We start from the raw sequence: 18,312 nt of genomic DNA, 5'->3' as shown, positions 1-18,312 counted from the left end.
GGCCTCAGACCAAACACTTGACACTTACTAGCTGTGTGACCCTGGGCAAGTCACTTAACCCCAATTGCCTAAAAAACAAAAAAACAAACAAACAAACAAAAAAAGAACAGTAGGTGAATGTTTGTATGGGTAAATAAATGCTGGTTTCCTATAGGACCACAGAAAAAGTTCAGAGCTTTTCTTAACCCGATTCTATCCTGGTCTCCTTATGTTGCAGTTTCCACTCAGTGCTGTATTTTCATGGCTTCATCTGAGCTTCTGCAGTAAGGCTGGGATTAGGCTGGATACCCCAGCCTAAAAGCATCTCCCCCTCCCCACCCCCACAACCCCCATCACATCTGCTGGGCTGCCAAGATCATTCCCTATACTGTTATACATTATAATGCTGACCCTGTGTCTGGTAAGGGAAGAGGAAACCCCACATGGAATAGGTTTCCATCTTACGGAGGTGAATTTTGGGGGGAGGAGAGAAAGAAGGAAAGAAATGTTAATTATTTTATTATAATTTGCTACAATTTGCTATAATAATAGAAAAGAGTTTTTTCCACTAATGAATTAGTGGAACACCTAATTGTGTTTACTAAACAAAAATTTTAAAATTATGAAATGCTATTATGTGAAAACATTTGGTTAATCTTCCTATAGAACATAGTGGAGATTAACTTCCTTTTTGTGGTTTTAATATTGTGTTTGGTTTTTTTTTCTTTTTTCACTTAGAACTCTGTTTAACTTCAAACATCAAAAGTCAGACGGTACCTTCTTATGATCAGCATCACTTTGGATTCTGGTATGGCATAGCCCACCCTTCTGTGATTTGTGTAAGTAAGATGCTTTGCTTAAAATATTTTGATCCTTTTTTTCTTCTGCTTTTGTAGTAAACCAAGTATAGCATTAATAACTGAATTACCTACCTTAGATGCCTCATAATATTGCTTAAGCAATTGGTTGAGTGGTTGGTCTGGCAGGAAGAATTGCATAAGACCAGGGTGAATAGCTCTTGACTTCACAGAAAAGAACCAGGGAAGCAACTAACTTGGGAAAGATGGTAGAGAAGTTATAAGTGAGAAATACACTATTCTTCTACTGTTCTATCCCTAATCCTGGGGCCCAGGAAATAGTGCTACACAAAACTATGATGAATATTTATTTATGCACCATGATTTATAGCTCCAGAAGACACAAAAGTCTCTTCTAAAAGGGGTAACTAAAAATGTATTTCAAAGCTAAAATTTCAGGTTTGTTTGAATGGTGGGCTCAGTTTTGCAACTAGTATAGTTTCATGGTAAGAAAGATTTATATTGACCCTTCTAGCTGGGATCTCAAAGGGCTCTATAAATATTATTAATTGTTAATGATAATAACACTTGACATTTGTATGTCACTTCACATTTTACAAAGTGGTAGGACAGCTTACTCCTTCATGAGTCTAAGAGAGGTTAAATGACTTGCCATGGATCACTTAAACTTGGGACTAGAACCCAAGATTTGTGATTCCTAGTTCAGTGTTCTTTCACATCATTACCATACTACCTCTTTTACCAATTCTCATAGGTACATATGAAAACAGGGCTTTGGGATTCAGTGGTTCTGGGGACCAGAAAATGTAAACTCTGTATAAATATATTCTTGTGTACATCATAGAGGGGGAAAACAGGAAACAACTTGATGTTACCATAGGAATATTGATCACATATTAAAGGGAAATAGTCATTTCCTCATTTTCATAAGACTCTAATTCTGAAACTTTCTTCGTTTATATCGGCAGACTGATGATAAGGGTGTTTTTGCAACACACCTTTCTCAGGAGTACCAGCTAGCTGCTGAGACATTTGGTTTGACCCAGACACAGATGTGGGACCTCTCCTATGACTCTATCAATTATATTTTTGCTTCCAGCAGCACCAAATCTGAATTAAGGAAGAAATGGAATAATTTGAAGCCAAAAATCTTACGTTATTAAGTTTTGGAGCTAGAAGGGGAAACTCTCTAAGTCACATCATGGTCCTTGGCCTGCATTTGAAACCCCTTTGCAGTCCTACCACCTGCCTTGAATCAGTGATTAGGAAATCCTCTGAGAGTCTAAATCAGGGATTCTTAATCAGTAGATTAGAACCCATTGGTAGCTGCAGAAGCCTTACCCAGCTGATGTCTGGTTTGTCTGCTGCAAATATTCACCGCCCACCTCCCACTCCCTCCAAGAGGTTATCGGAAAGGGAACTAGCCTAGTCAGTAACTTGTACCACAAGCCATATTCTCCATTGCCTAACCAGTAATCATAAGGCTTTAGAGAAATCATCCTTTTTCCTTTCATTCATTCCCCAAATACCCCAGTAGCATTAAAAGCAGTTGATGACATCTGGATCTCTCCTAAAAGGCCTGCAAAAAAAGAGAAGCAGCAATCTCTCATGGTAATCTCTCTTGCCCACTTGGACTACCTTAAGGCTTAAGACTCATTAACAGTTCTCCATTTCTTCTTCTAAGCTCCCACCCTCTAAGGAAAGAAACCACTGTAAAACAAATACATGCATGACTACTTCAACAGGAGCTGGGACCAAACTAATAAAAACTATTAAACTGGAGGAAGAAGTAACCAAGTAGGATGAGATAGAGGCATACTTGTTTTGTTGTCTAGAAATTCCACTATCATTTGGCATATGAAAGAGCTACCTGATACTACCTAAACGTCAGCCATGTGATACCCTTCTTTCTCCAGTAAAACCTGCCATCATGTCCGGTGCTCCATTTTGCTCTGCTCAGATCAGAGTTGCTAACTTCACATCTGGTGTACAAAGCCATGACCATATTTGGCCATAATTTCTTAAGGATCATTACTCTTATTCTTCATGCTTCCTTGTAGTCACTATTAGCTGCTCATTTTCTCCTAACAGTTTACAAAAAGTTTGACTTAAGGAAGTTTTTCTTGGAGAGTTGAAATAGAGTCATGAAGCTTTCCCCCGGCTGCCCCCCCCCCCAAAAGTCTCAAAAGCAGATCAGGTGTCACTAAGCCGTACACACAGGGTATGAGTGCTTATATACATTGGTTTCCTTAATAATTTGTTCCCCAAAACAACAGGTGAATAAATTAAATCTTAATTAAAAATTATTTGGTGAGCTATTTCAAGGAAGTCTACTGAATCACCCCACCAGGTTTGTTTTTATCTGTTTGCATCAATTGAGATGTTTATGTAATATTGCATTTTCTTCAAGCAAGGAAAACCTGTAGTAGCTGAAAAATATTAGTTGGCAGTCGAAGATTTTAACCATCTCATCCATCCTTCTCTCTCTAGGGGATATTCTGGGCGTTTGACAGTCAGAGGGTGCCTGTGTTGATTACTGTCTTGGTGTCATATTGGTCTCTCTAGCCTAGGGCTAGTGTAATGCCTTTACTCCTTTAGTCTTGAACATGTTATTCAGTTTCTCATACAGACTTGTGGGGAAAGTGAGAAGAGAGTAGAAGAAAATGGAAACTATCATAGAGAGTTTTACTTTGTGGTTTACTAACACGTTTGTGAGGTTTTGGCTATTTCACTGCGTATATGTACCTCTCTCCCTGTGCATAGGGGGGAAAAAACCTAGTTCATGTTATTCTTTAACAACCTAAAGAAATTTTTTTTGGCGGGGGGAGGCTAAAAGCAAGAAGAAGTTTAGATGTAATCTGTAGACTGTTGATACTTCCCTCCCCCTCCAAGCACAGATCCAGACTTTACTCAGGAACCTAAGGGAATGGCTTGAGATTGGCTTGTAGTGCTGCCCACAAGTCAAAAAGCATAACCTCGTTATAGGGCTGGCCTTTCAGGGAGACCTGGGTTCAAGTCCTGCCTCATGATACATACATATTGGCTGTAAGACTGTGAGCCAGCCGTTCAACCTTAGGGCCCAGGCAACTAAGACTAAGTTACAGATAACTGTCAATGCATTAATGGAGAATGTTTCCACAGAAGGCAGTTCCTCATACTAGTGAAATCACAGGTCCAAAATTACAAAAAAAGAAAAATATCTCTGTATAGGTAAGAACTTTGAATCAAAGTTCTAAAAAATAAGACTAGGAGACAGAAGAATCCCTGGATATCTGCAGGTTTGGTGTGGACTTGAATGGAAAAATTCAGATGTATGGGGGTGGGGGGAGTTGGGAGGTGGCATTAGGTAGCCTTCACAGTCTTGTTAGTCTCAAACCCTCTCTTCCCTGCATCAATATCATAATAATTTTAAAAAATTTATTATATGCCTAAGTTCAAATGGCACAGTACTAGTGCTATACAAAATTTAAACAGTCCCTGCAAAGAATTTACAATGTAAGAAATAGTAACAGTCAGATACATACAAAGAAAAGTTAAAAGCAACTTTTTTTTTTTGCTTCACTTCGTTGTTTGGGTTTTTTGTACTTTAATTTGTTAGAATAACTATGATGGTATGTGATAGTTCAAAACGAGAGAATAAGCGATTGGTAGCAAAATGAAGAGGGAAAAGACAAAGGTAGAAAGAAGAGAGACCGACAGGAGTTGAAGAAGTGACCAGCAAGCATTTGCCAAAGGGAATGATGATGCTAATCCATTCTGACCTTGTTAGCACTGCAACCTATTTCCTTTTGAACATTATTTAAAAAGGAAGAAATATATAGGTAAGTACTGCTTTTCCCCCTGCTGAACATCTCTTAGTTTTTATGTTCAATGTTGATGTTTCTTATTGCTTTTATCCACAGACAGTAGAATTAAACAAAGGAGTTGAGAATGGGCTGAGATTTATCCCCATCCAAGCAAGGCATTTTTATTTTTGCCCTGTTGCTTTTGCTTATTTTTGCCAAGTGTAGGTAGCATTACTACTCCTTGATTTTGAGATAAGTGTCTGGCTCTCATAATTATCCCAAGTCCTTGGATCAAAAATACAAAGATAGATAGCAAATCTAGCAGGCTCATAATAGAATGATTTTTCTTAATTTACAGTAATCCCACTTGACAAACCTATAGCCACATTTCTCCCAAGGACATAAAGATTCAATAGATGGGAGTAAACTAATGACTCCAGGGGAGCCACAAACACAAGGAATGACAATATAATCAAAGATTTCTTTAGCACTTCTATTTGAAGAACTGCAGGCATGTTATAGACATCATCTCATTTATTCACATGGCATCCCTGAGAGGCAGCTTAAGGTGTAAACATGATTCCGTTTACAAATTGGGGAAATGAGGCAGTTTGACTTACATGTAAGACAGTAGAGACTAAAATTCATGTCTTTTCTATACCCCATTCCCGTAATCTTTCCACCAGACTACACATGAATATGCTAAAGATAGTAAACTTAAAATATTATTGATCACACACTCTACACCATCACAGAGCTTGGCTTTAAGGCAGTTTTAGACTGGTTTTCTTATACCATTTACTGCTTATTCAACATCTGGGAGGGCCTAATAGAAGTGTGTTCTGGTATCCCAGTATTCCTCCTCCATCAAAACCTTCTAAATCACATAACATCTTCATCTACCAACTCTACAACAGTCTACCTCACCTGCTAGCCAATTTTCTGATTCCAACTATGCGACAATTAATTTTGAATGTATTATCTTAATACCAAGTGTGAGGAAGACAGCTGCTCATCTTTTCAGTAAACACTCTCTACCACCCTCAGCCCCCTATAATATCTAACTCCCTTCTTAACTAGTATTGGTCAGGTATCCTCTCCTACCCACTAAGGTATCTTAGAATCAACTCTTATCTCCTGATTTCTTGGCTTTCCAAATAAGATCATTCTTACTCTATACTGGAAGCTGTCCTATATCCCCAGTGATATGCCAGATAATCGATTATTGCACCTCTGGCTTCTTTGCCTCTGGCACACCTTCAAGTCTCATTTAAGGTCATTTCTTTTCTTCTACTACACAGTTTTAAAAGCCCTTCAATGGTGTCAAATTTACTATACTCTGGTTCTTAGTACCCCCTGACAACTGAATCATCTCTTACCTCCCCACAGTCCAACTAATTTCCTTTTCTCTAGCCATACTAAACACTCTGCTTCCCAGTTTTTAGACCTTTTCCAGTCACAAAACTCTACCTTTTTGTGGGCCACTTCCACTTTGAGAATTTTTTCCCTCTCCTATTCCCTTCAAAAGACTATCTGTTAACTTACTAAATGGAATCGGTATTTCCCAGCACCTTTCCTGACACTGCATTGCAATGCACCAAACTCGTAAATACTTAACTTTCTAGTTTTATGTCCTAAATGGTTTTGTATCTGCCACATACTACATATGTGCATTTGAGGATTATCTGATGTCTGTGTCAAAGTTACCTACTTTTAGACTGTAGGATCCCAGAGGATATGGCCCAAATCTGTTTACCTCATTTTATATCTGGCCCACAACAGTATTATGCTCACTTGTACAGTTAATACTATTTGATAAGCAGCAGTAAACAGACTTGTTCTTAAGTGTTCCATATCCCATGTATCTTTTTTTAAAATACTGAATGCATATTGGCAACCCCACCAACCTGGTAAAGATAATTTATCTTTAATCAGGCTATTGGCACTGGTGGACTCTGTTCCCAGTAAATAGTAACACAGTAAATGTCTTCTGCTTATTAGTCAAGTATTTAGCAGCCACAGGGTGTGTAATACTGTACTAGTTGAACTGAATACAAGGATATGGAAAATCCCTATTAATGCCCCATCCTATCCACCCTCTGCTCAGCTGGCTTGCTCTTTGGGGCTACAAGGGACAGTTGAAATACAGATGAGATGGGACAGAAGGGAAATAAGAAAACTAGATACTATAAGTACAAGAATTCTTTCTACTCAGAACCATCTGAGGGTTGAAGGAAACTAAAGAATAACCATCCAGGGCTGACACCTCAAGTTTACACAGTTGGTAACAGCTCCCCTATAAATAACACCTACATTCTTAACAAGACAATTCGTCAGACATGACCAAGAGGGACACTAAACTCATCTTCATTAAGGGTAAAGGAGAGGGGGACTTTAAAATTCAGTCACATCATTCTGAGTACTGGTTTACATGAACAAGAGTCATTCCATTCCTTTCAGTATTTCCCTTGTTTTCTGGGGGGAGTAAACCTGGAATCATGAGATTAAATCCATAACATCTTTCCCTTGTGGTGCTAAAATGTTTCCAGTCAAAAATGTAGTAAAACGACGGGATGATCAATGACAGGGATAACTTTAACTCACAGGATCATCTCCTTTTCTTGAAGGAATGACATAGGCACTGAGAGGGGGCAAGGAACTTTGTCAAGTCAGAAGCAGAGCTAGGATGATATCTAAATCTGGCCTTTGTTCCTTAGATCTTATTGCCTTGGCATTGTGGCTTTAGACTCAGAAGACTGATAAGGAGCACCATAATGGGGTAAATCTTAAAGGTGATTTCCTAAGCCAGGTGGGCATTGGAGATGGGATCTCTATTAGAAGACGTTTTCCCAAGTAATACACTTATAAAGCCTCTTTGTAGATTCTCAGGTTTTTACTTAGGTTCCGACTGTGATAAAAGCTTTTCTCTTGTGTGGATTTCTCGGTGTTTATTAAGGGCTGAACTTTTGCTGAAACATTTTCCACATTCGTGACATCCATAGGGTTTTTCTCCTGTGTGGGTTCTGTGATGTGCCCGTAAGTCAGAGCTTTTACTGAAGCTTTTCCCACAATCAGGACACACATGGGGTCTTTCGCCTGTGTGGATTCGCCTGTGTGCACTAAAATGAGAGCTATTATTGAAGCTTTTCCCACACTGTTCACATTGATAAGGTTTTTCTCCAGTGTGGGTTCTCTGATGTATGATAAGGCTTGAACTCTGATTGAATCGTTTTCCACACTCACCACACTGATAGGGTTTCTCTCCTGTGTGAATCCTCCTATGAGTGATGAAATTTGAACTGTCACGGAAACTTTTCCCACAGTCAAGACACTTATAAGGCTTTTCACCAGTGTGTATCCTCCGATGTCTAATGAGGCGTGCACTTCGACTGAAACTTTTCCCACAGTCTCCACATTTATATGGATTCTCTACCTGGTGGGGTATCTGATGCATGAAAAGGTGTGAATTTGGACCAAAGCTCTTTCCATATCTAAGGTATTTATAGGGTCTCTCGCCCAAGTAAGGTTTTTGATGACTTAGGATTTTTCCTAAGCCCTTTTCTGGAGGTGTCAGTTTTCCTCTTTTTTCCACTGGGGGCTTTGTCCATTGCCTTCCTGTCCTGCAGTCACTGTCATCATCTTTTCCCTGATTAAAATGATGGGGAATTTTCCTTTCAGACCTTGCAAGTAATGTCCGGTGCAGTTCTACTTCCTCAGAAATATCCCGTTTTGCGTTCTGCTTGTTCTCAAATCCAGCCTCAAAACCTGAAAGAATGAATAGAATTCCAGAAGTCATCCATTCCCTCAGTTCTTCAAGTCAAAGTATAAGAAAACCAGGGAGAAGCAAAAGTGAAAATTAAATTAACAAAATTAATTTGGGAGCAGGATCTCCCAATTGAATTTCAACTCACATAAGAATTAGAATTTTTATTTCTCTTTTAGAGAAACTCTTATTGGCTTCTCATTGTACTATTTTGCAGGGGTGGGGGAGTATTCTAAAAACTTGAGATCTATAACTCTTTTTACTGTAGAGTAAGGCAATCTCACTGGGTTTGGGAATAGCAGTAACTGTTGGGGAAATGTCAATTGTTGCAAGAAACAAAGAGCCTCCCTGATTCTGACTTTGTTTAGTACCAAACCTTCCACAGAAGCTCAATATCTGATGATCACAAATCCCCAAACCTTCTCTTTGCCCAGGTACATTCTTCCTGTGTCCAGAAAGCGGTACATGGGCTCCTTTCCCTTAAAGTGGTAACTAATGACGTGCTAGGAACAAGGAGGGGATAGCAGAATACTCAGAAATTGATGAATTCTAATTCAACTTAAACAACATGATTAAGTACCTACTATATGCACAGAACTAGAGATACATTAAAAAAGCACCATAATCTCTGTCCTCAGGAGCCTATAATCTAATAAAGGGCATTCTAAGAGTGAAACTTAAAAAAAAATCACACTTAAATTTAGGGGGAAAAAAATCACGTAAGTGTAAAAATCGCCCAGGTGTTCTGCTAATCAGTTTTTTTAGAACACATCAAAGCGGGAGAAAGATGAGTTGCCAGAATGTTTTGGGTTCACACTATTCAGGAAACCCTACTCAGTTCTTAGCCCTGTTCATAGACAGAATGTACAAAACTATTCAAGCATCTTTTGCAGAACATCCCAACATCTAGACTCTTGATGTTTTGTAGCTGGAATGCTCCAGCCTGGGATCCTTAATAAAAGTTTGTCTAGTTCTGACAAGATTAATGGTTTGTGCTAAGCTTAAGCATAACCTAGCCTCTATTTTTCTGATTTCCCCAATCATGGGGAGGTTCTAGAGACTGTATATAAATACTACAGTCAGAGAGAATCTCCCTAAATCTCCTCTTTAGAAGAGGATGTGAGTGCAAGGCAGGGAAGGGCAACAGAAACTGAGTCAAGCTGATGGAAGAAAACAACACACTTAGATGACAACGAACTTTAAAAATCATCTTCATGCTAGGACGTACACCTGAGATGAACGAACATGCTGTCCACAATGAGATATTAGAGACTCCTTTCATTGCCCTGCTGCCTGCCAGCCCATACAGAGGTGGTGACATAAAAAACTCAGCTACTATTTCCCAGCCTTTGTGGCTTGAATTCCTCAAGATGATGCTGTCTTTGGAATATACAGAATGCACTAGGGAATAATATTAACACTGCCCTGAAGCTCTGTGAGTTAGGAAGGGCTTTTTGATTTTAAAAGATTAGAACCTGAGGCAAGAGTGAAGGTGTTCACAAACTCAGAAGAGCTGGGAGTAGAACCCAAGTCTCCTGGAACCTAGCTTTATGCTTTTTCCTCTACATCATAATTGCCTTTTCTGTACATCCAGGCCCCAAGAATAAAGTTTATCTTACCCCTTGGACTTTGAAACAGTACTGGAGCACCAGGGCTCCTAGAACTCCGAGGTGCCTCCTCAGCGCTCCCTTCCTCACCCTCAGAGTCTTCTGCTGTGGCTGAGGCCTCCTCAGCTGCCTCTCCCTGCTGCCAGCCTTCCTGGTCTTGCTCTTCTACTTCACCATCACTGGCCCCCAAGACAGGGCGAGGTGCTGCTTCCTCCTCCAGATCATCATTAGGTGGGACAGCAACCCGAGCACTCACCAAGGCATCCATCTCCTCAAAGAAGGGGCAGGTCTCAGGGGCATGGCCACTTTTGACTTTCCGATAGCTGGTCTGGAGGCTTTTAAATTTAGTCCGACACTGTTCTGGTGTCCTTAGGAAACCATATTCCCATAACCGCTCAGCCACTGCCCCATATAATTGGCTATTACGATGACAGTTCCGGAGTGCTTCATAAAACTGAGTCTCACTGAGAATTGCAAGATAAGTCTTGGTCTCTTCATAGCCCCAGTGTACACCTGCCACCCAGAGAGAAAGTTCAGTGTTCTAAGACACTTAGCTTTGCCACCTCAGTTTCCCAATTCTACCATTTGCTTCCTTAGAAAAATCATCTGGAATTAGACTTTAAATGAGTTGCTTAAAAAGTTTTTTTTTAAAAATAAGTTTTTTTTCTTTTAAGTTACAAAATCTGACAAAATCACTCCCCTGTTAGGGCTGAATTTGATAGTAATTCAACAGAAACTGATCTTTTAGTTTGCTTATCTGTAATAAGGGAGGGCTTTCCTATCTGACCCCTTGACCAACTCTTCTGTACATGGCACAATCATAGATAATTGTATTACCCTAGTAGGAATCTGATTCTAAATACAAAGTGATCAATTGATTAGGGGCAGACTCAAATTTAATTCCTGTTATCATGATGGGCCTCTATGCACTACTCTAAACATCCTCTTTTCTACTACCCTCATCATTATCTCTAGGATTTCATATTTCCAAAGGAGAGTTCAGACCACTAAAATACTGCTTCTACCAGTGCTTCAAGGTACAGGACCATTTTGCCTTTAAATCCCAGCACTGCAGCCCTTCAAATAACTACCAATTTGGGACAATAAACCATTTGGTGTGGGGACTTAGCATGATCCCTAATGGACACATTACAACCTTGCCCCTTCTCCTTAGGAACACTTTATTCACAGGAATCTGCTAAGGAAAACAGATCCTATGAATAAGATTTTTTTTTTTTTGGTTAGTGATTTGCTTAGACTGCAGATTCAGCTTCTAAGCTGCCACAGCAGACAGGAAGACATGAGGATATTGATACCATCTGTTTTCCGAGGGCTTCCAGGGAGGAGATGGAAACATAAAGACTCTTCCTCCAGACTGAGAACAAAATTAGGGAAGCCTAATCACTGCTTCCTCCTTGCCAAACTTCTCAAGAGTCAATAGCATTATGGGGTAGAATTTTAGGGCTGATGGCAGATGAGAAGGAATCTTGACTAAGGAGGGAAAGAAAAATCTACCCATTGGTAATTCAGACCTCTATACATGGAATAATCTGAATTTTGAAGTCCCTCTCCCATTTGCTGGTAAAAACAGAAAGGAAACAGAACAGATATGTTGAGGGAATAGTAGAAAAGGAAAGGAGAAAAAGTTAAAATCAGTAAAAGTAGGGGAGAAAGGGTAAAAAGAGAATGATGGGGTTGAGGGGTGGAGAGAACCAAAAAATAAAGTTCTAAGGATGAGAGGGTTTAAGGCAAAGAACATATCACAATCATGGAAATTTAGAGATGGAAGGAGCCCCAACAATCGTTTATTCCAAGTGATTTAACAGCTACGTGCTACAGTGGATAGACCACTGAACTTAGAGTCAGGAAGATCCAAGTTCAAATCCTGTTTCAGACACCTACCAGCTGTGTGACCCTAGGCATGTCACTTAACCTCTGCCTTAATTTACTCATCTATAAAATGGGAATAATAATAATAGCACCTACCTCCCAGAGCTGTGAGGATAAATGATATATTTGTGATAGCATTTTGCAAATCTTAAAATCCTATATAAATGCTAGCTATTACTATAATTGAATAAACCAATGACAAGAAAGGCTAAGTCACCTGCTTAAAGTTGCCTACCTAGTTGTGATAGCTGGGGCTAGAATCTTGTTCTCCTAACTTCTAATCCATTAGTATCCATAGCATTTTCCATTACACCATTCTATTACAAACAAGTATAATACAGCAAAAGAAAACAATATAATGAAAGGGGGGTGGGGGGAATTGTGGAGAAAAAGAAAGAAAAAATTAAGAAAAGAAATATAGGAGTAATATATATAGAAACGCCATAACATTGGTTCAGAAAAGTGCCTGCCTCTGAGACATGTTGGCTGCATGACCCCAGACAAGTCACTTAAAACCCTCATTGCTCCCAGGAAACTAAGCAGCAAACCAGTTGATGGGCATTGGTGGAAGTTCCTGATGGGAGTTCTCTACACCAATGAAATCAAAGGGGGGGAAAGAATGAAACAGAAGAGCAAAGGTCATTTTGGCAGTCATAATCCTAGTAAGTCAAGGTTATAAGGATATGCATTCACTACATTACTTTGAACCACTATTCTCTCATCCAAAAACTCTCCGAAAAGCTCAGTCTATTTTTTCATCAATCCTTTTCCCATAGAGAGTGAAACAAACACAAAACACAGAAATAATTGCTAGTCACCGTAAAAAGCAAGGAACTGATTTCGCATATCCTACCTTCTAGCATAGTCCTATTTCCTACAGAAATTGCCTTAATTTCATTACCATGACCCCAAGAAGAAAGAGAATCTTACCACTTGGGCTTCGGAAAAGGACTGGCGCATTGGGGCTCCCAGGCTCCTGGGGGGCTGTTTCAATACCCATTTCATCCCCATCGGAATCTTCAGCCACAGCCTCGTCTGCTGCTTCCTCTTGCCGCCAGCCTCCCTGCTCTTGCTCTTCCAGTTCAGCATCACTGGCCGCCCGGCTGGGTCGAGGTGCTGCCTCCTCCTCCAGGCCATTGGTGGGTAGAGCAATGACTCGGGCACTCATCAAGGCTTCCATCTCTTCAAAGAAGGGACAGGTCTCAGGTGGATGGCCGCTCTTGACTTTACGGTAACTTTTCTGGAGGCCTTTAAATTTGGTCCGACATTGTTCAAGTGTTCGGAGAAAGCCATACTCCCGAAGTCGCTCAGCAACAGCTCCATACACTTGGCTATTACGGTGGCAGTTCCGGAGGGCTTCATAAAACTCAGTCTGACTTAAAATTGCAAGTAGAGTCCTGGTTTCTTCATACCCCCAGTGCACACCAGCTACCTTTTCATCCTCAAAGCCCCACTGCTCCTGGTCTCCCCAGTGTTTTCTTTCCTTCCTTGATGGCATAAAATCAGAGTGCATTCGTTTGTCACCTGTGTGACTGCCTCTTGAGATTTCCCTCTCCTTGGAGCCCAGAAGATCTGAGACCCATGGTTCTCCTCGCTCCACCTCAGAAACCATACCAGATTTGGGAAAAGGAAATCCTGCTCATAGGGAAGCAAACAAAGGATATCATGGTTTGTACTGATAATAGGCTCAACACGACCCTCTTTATCCACTAAGAATAGAGACAGTTATAAGAAAAATATCCAGAGACATCCTGAAAGGGTCCAGTGGTATACAGAGATTTAAACAAAATTTAAGGATCCAGGGACACAGTGGATAGAACTCTGGCCTTGGAGTCAGGAAGACCTGAGTTCAAATATAGCCTCAGACACTTGACTAGCTGTGTGACCCTGGGCAAGTCACTTAACCCTGACTGCCTCACCAAAAAACAAAAAACAAAAAAAAAAAAGAAAAAAATTTAAGGATCTGAAACTTCAAAGAATAGCAGGATTTTGTTATGAGGGGACAGAATGACATCATAGCAGGGATAAAGAGAGAAAAGGCCCTTATTAGCCTCCTGGAGCCCATCCTTATGCCTCCTTAACCCTCAAACGTATGACCCGTGACCATCTATAGTAGCTCCTATGCACTGATTACCATCCAGCAGTGATAAGAATGGTCACTTCCAATCTAGTGTGGTTTTTACATCTGGTTAGAAAACTACATTCAGAGTAATTATCATTGGGTTGAAGGGAGTGTACATCAACTGACATTCTTAGGGCTATCTTCAACTTACCCATGTCTTCTCTTTCATCACTGTATCTAGTCAATCTCCAAATTTGCGTATTTTGAAATGTCTCTGATGTCTGTCCTTTCCTATTTCTATTTTCACTACCTTAGACTAACCAGGGGTGGGGAACCTGCGGCCTGGAGTCCACATGTGGCCCTTAATAAAAGGATTTGTTAAAAATAAATAAATAAATAAATAAGTAAATAAAAGGATTTGTTCTGTGAAGTTTGGATTCAGTCAAAGGACTGCACTTGAGGACAAAGGCCACAGGTGGCTTTGAGGCTGCAGGTTCCCCACCCCTAGGAAGCCATCATCAGCTCACACCAGGATTATACCAACAGCCACTTAGCCAGCCTCCCAGACTTCAGGCTCTTCCCTATTCCAATCCATTCTATATGTTGCTGCCAGACTAACCTTTCTTAAACACTGCTTCCATGTCACTCCCTTGTTAAAACCTTCATTGGCTCCTGCCGTGGGAGATATCAACTCCTTTGCTTACTTCTTAAAGTCCTCTATATTCTGCAGCCACCCATCAATCCAACCTATTTTAACCTATTTTTCAACTATTCAAAATTCCTTCTCCAATCAAAACAATCTGATCTCCTTCCTGTTTCGGGAACACCGAGTGATCCTTCCTGCCTCTGTTTCTTATTGTTCCTCCCACCTGAAATGTCTTCCATTTTCCTTTCTGCCTAGTATTAACTATCCTTAAAGCTCCATCTTCTCCATGAAAGGTTTTTCTATCTTTTCTAGCCTATCTTCCTTCTAGCACTTTCTATTTGTTTTATATTGTTTGCCACTGTTTCATATAACCAATCTTTGTTTTTCAACTAGAACACAAGCTCCTTGAGGGCAATTACTATTTTATACCCTTTGTATTTTCACAGTGCCTCACCCAATACAAAAGCCCATAGGAGATGACCAAATTATTCATTTTTAATTCTGTAGTACTACTACAAGTAAACCAAAATGCTATTTCATATTTTCATACATGTCTGAAATGACTAAGGAACATCAATTCTAAGCCTATAAATGACACCAAGTTGGTTGCGGCTAGCAAACAACTGCTATCAATCTGTAAGAAAGAATGAGATGCTGAAATAGCCTTAAGCTGGAGAGGTGATTAAAAATAAACAGGACGTAGTTCAATAGAGTACAAGGAGGAAAAACAAGTTATACAAATTCAAAGGTAAGGAATGACCAACTAGGCACAAGGGCAACAACAAAAAAATTGAAGCAGCATGAAAATTTACCAGGTAATATGATTACATAAGCACAACAATGGGAGTTATATAGGGGAATGGATACAATACATAAGACCTTTAGGACCTTCTGCCAAACCTATATTTGTCAGACTCTCAATAGAGTATTTCAGTTTGGGGCCTCACAAACAAACTAAGATGTAGAAAACTTGAACCAGTTCCAGGGAAAAGCAGCAAAAATAAAGATTCAGGGAAATGGAAACCTTAAGGAAAAATTCAACTTAAGAGGGGAAAAGCCTAAAAGGGACATGTCGGAAAAACACAAAATGATTATTATATTGATAACAGTGAACTAATACTATTTTTACATAGATGAAGCAAAAGAAAATAAGTTCCTAAATTCTGAAAAAAAGCCCTGGGAAACACTTATGGTAATTTATAAAAGAATATAAGATCACTCAGGTGGGTCGTGTAGAAATTCAAGGTGGCAGAAGGGTGAACTTCTGGTGGTCTCTAACAGCTACTTAATTCTAAAATTTCCCAAAATCTCCCTGAGAGCCCCTCACCCATTCACTGTCAGCTCTCTTAAGATGTCTTCCTCTTTTCCTTAAATGAACCTGTATTTCTTACCAGTCGTTGGATGAGGTCTGAGCTTTTCTTTTAGGTTAAATTGTTCCTGTGGTCCTAGTTCTGAGCAACCTGCCCATTCTTTCTTGGACACAACCTTGGGCTGGGACTCCCCTGCTTCCTGCTGGACACTTAGTAACTCCAGAGGTGATCTCAGAGGTGCCATCTTCTCTGGTCGAACTTCCTGTCCTTTCACAGGGACAGTGACCTAAAAAAAACAGTCATCAATTCTCAATGAAAAGCGAGAATAGGATGGGTTTCCAAAGATAAATACTTGAAGTAAAAGATCATCCTACAGGGGCATGATTAGAGAATAAGGGAAGGAACCACATATATTCTATTCCCCAGGCAGCAAAGAGCTTTAGAAAGGAGAGATCAAGATCCTAAACTTAATAATGAAGTTCAAAACAATGCTTTCCTTTTATTCATGGCACAAGAAACTGCTGAAACATTCTGTCGTAGTAGATTGAGGATTAGTCAAATGAGTACTCCAGTCTCCTTCTCAAGGAAATGTCACTTGTCTATATGGCCAAAAATAACAGGCATCACACAGAGAGAGAGATGACCTTATTTTTTCCCCGTTTCTACTTTAATTTGGTCCCTCACCCTGGTTTCTCATTTATGCTTCTGAATTCCCCCCTTCTCACCAGGCACTCTGGTCTTTTGGGTTCTCTCTCCAAATCTTCCACCAGGGTTACAGCCTCCTCTCCACTCTCTGGACATTGCTCCTGTACCCAGGTCTGAATCTCCCCAGGTAGGACAGTTAGGAATTGCTCCAGTACTAGTATCTCTAGTATTTGCTCCTTGGTGCGAACCTCTGGCCTTAACCATCTACAGCAAAGTTCCCAGAGTTGACTGAAAGCTTCTCGGGGCCCAGCCACCTCCTGGTAATGGAATTTCCTGAAACGCTGTCGGAAGGTCTCAGAGTTTCCCCCATCGCCTCTTAGTGTGGATTTGGCCATCATTCACAGTAGAACGCAGTTTGACATCAGCTGGAGGTCTGGAAGCCAGGGCTTCTACTTGTCTCCTATCTATCCGTGGGGAAACCACTGCACCTGCATACCTGTGAAAAGAGTTTCTCCCTATGACAGAGAGAAATGGCAACGTCAAAAGGATGCACCCATTCATCCAAAGTCTTCATAGGACTAGCCTGCCAATTTACATGCTCTGAAGAAACAAGCTGAATTAGAGAGCACTCTCCTGGGCAAAAGCATCCAGGATCAAGAACCAGTAAGCAACGCAGCCTAAAAGCTGCACTTCCAGTCTGGCTTGTAGGATAGTCTGAAACAGAGTAAACTGTGCTGTGTCTCCTGTTATACGCCCCTCCTCCAATTCCAAGTCCTATTGACTGCACCTCCAATCACATGGTGGGTCAGAATCATAATGAATGCCTAGAAGCCAAAGGGACAGGAGGAGAAGGGACGATTCCAGTGGGGGCAGCAGAAAACCTTGGTCCGAGCACCAAGCAGCTGGTCCCTCACAGCCCGCCCGCCCCAATCCCGAACCTCTCCCAGAGCCCTCTGCGCCTGCCCCGCCCCCCTCAGCTCCACTTTCACCACCTCCCCAGGCAACAATCAATAAATGAAAATTTCGTCTTTGTTTTCCTCTCGTTTCGGTAACCTCAGGGTCCCGGCTCATTGCGGCTACAGCAGGGGAAGGATCAGCCCCGGGAGACGAGTGTTCCAGCTCCCGTCCCTCGCCGGGGCTGGGTGGTCCTTGGAGGGTCACCCTGAGCTGGGGGTGACAAAGCTGACGGGGGGACTTCAGAGGGGTGAAGCGCTCCGAAACGGGGGATAGGATCCTGGCGAGGGCACCAAGGGTGTCCCGGAGCCTCAGTGGGGGAGGGAGATCGGGGTTCGGGAGAGGAGGGGGCGCCCGGGGTTCGGCCTCTTTGTCTCGGCTCCCTCCAGCCGGGTCACTCTTGGCTTCGTTGTCCCGTCCCTAGACGGTCACTGACTGGGTTGAGGGCAGCCCCAGGGACCCCTCTCCCGGCCTGCCTCCAGAATCTGACCGCTTCTCTCCACCCCCGCCTCTTCCTCCCGCTCCCCTCCAGCCCAGTCCGGTCCCCGCCTCCCGGCGGGCCTCACCCGCTCCCGCTCCCGCTCCCGCTCCGGCCCCGGCCCCCGCTCTCCAGTCTCCCAGTCCAGCTCCCAAACCGGAAGTCCGCGCGGGAGACACCGAGGACTTTAGGGCGCGTGCGCCAAGGCCGCTACCTGGACTACGTCTCCCAGAGAGCTCGGTGGACTAGACGCGAACGGGGTCGATTACACCAAGCTACGCGAACACTTCCGGGATCCTATTGGCGGGGAAAAGGAAGCCCTCGCGCTGGCCGGTGGCTTCTTCGCTTTCTCCCGAAGAAATTGTCTTTCCCAGC

At 41.7% G+C, this 18,312-nt stretch overlaps 2 protein-coding genes across 5 annotated transcripts in view; one reads left to right on the top strand and one right to left on the bottom strand.

The window, feature by feature from the left end:
* The window catches only part of ADAL (adenosine deaminase like), a 24,876-nt gene extending 21,750 nt beyond the window's left edge, over positions 1 to 3,126 (top strand). For all 4 annotated transcript variants that reach the window (XM_027869878.1, XM_027869877.1, XM_027869876.1 and 1 more), the window contains 2 exons: positions 718 to 818; positions 1,766 to 3,126. In XM_027869878.1, the coding sequence (XP_027725679.1) occupies positions 718 to 818; positions 1,766 to 1,960 (296 nt within the window). In that variant the 3' untranslated portion in view covers positions 1,961 to 3,126. The remainder of the gene's footprint in view (positions 1 to 717; positions 819 to 1,765) is intronic.
* A 1,935-nt stretch (positions 3,127 to 5,061) lies between these two features.
* Positions 5,062 to 18,238, bottom strand: ZSCAN29 (zinc finger and SCAN domain containing 29). The gene is made up of 6 exons (XM_027869869.1): positions 18,152 to 18,238; positions 16,586 to 17,020; positions 15,942 to 16,146; positions 12,773 to 13,477; positions 9,965 to 10,465; positions 5,062 to 8,347 (listed from the first exon to the last, which is right to left on the bottom strand). Exons 2-6 carry the CDS (start codon positions 16,901 to 16,903, stop codon positions 7,476 to 7,478), a joined length of 2,601 nt encoding a protein of 866 aa, XP_027725670.1. The 5' UTR covers positions 16,904 to 17,020; positions 18,152 to 18,238; the 3' UTR covers positions 5,062 to 7,475.
* Positions 18,239 to 18,312: the final 74 nt, after the last annotated feature.

The sequence above is a fragment of the Vombatus ursinus genome, unplaced genomic scaffold (assembly GCF_900497805.2).
Source record: "Vombatus ursinus unplaced genomic scaffold, bare-nosed wombat genome assembly UNPS02014794.1, whole genome shotgun sequence".
In the NCBI taxonomy this organism is placed as follows: Eukaryota; Metazoa; Chordata; class Mammalia; order Diprotodontia; family Vombatidae; genus Vombatus; species Vombatus ursinus.
This window is presented reverse-complemented; position numbering and strand designations above follow the sequence as displayed.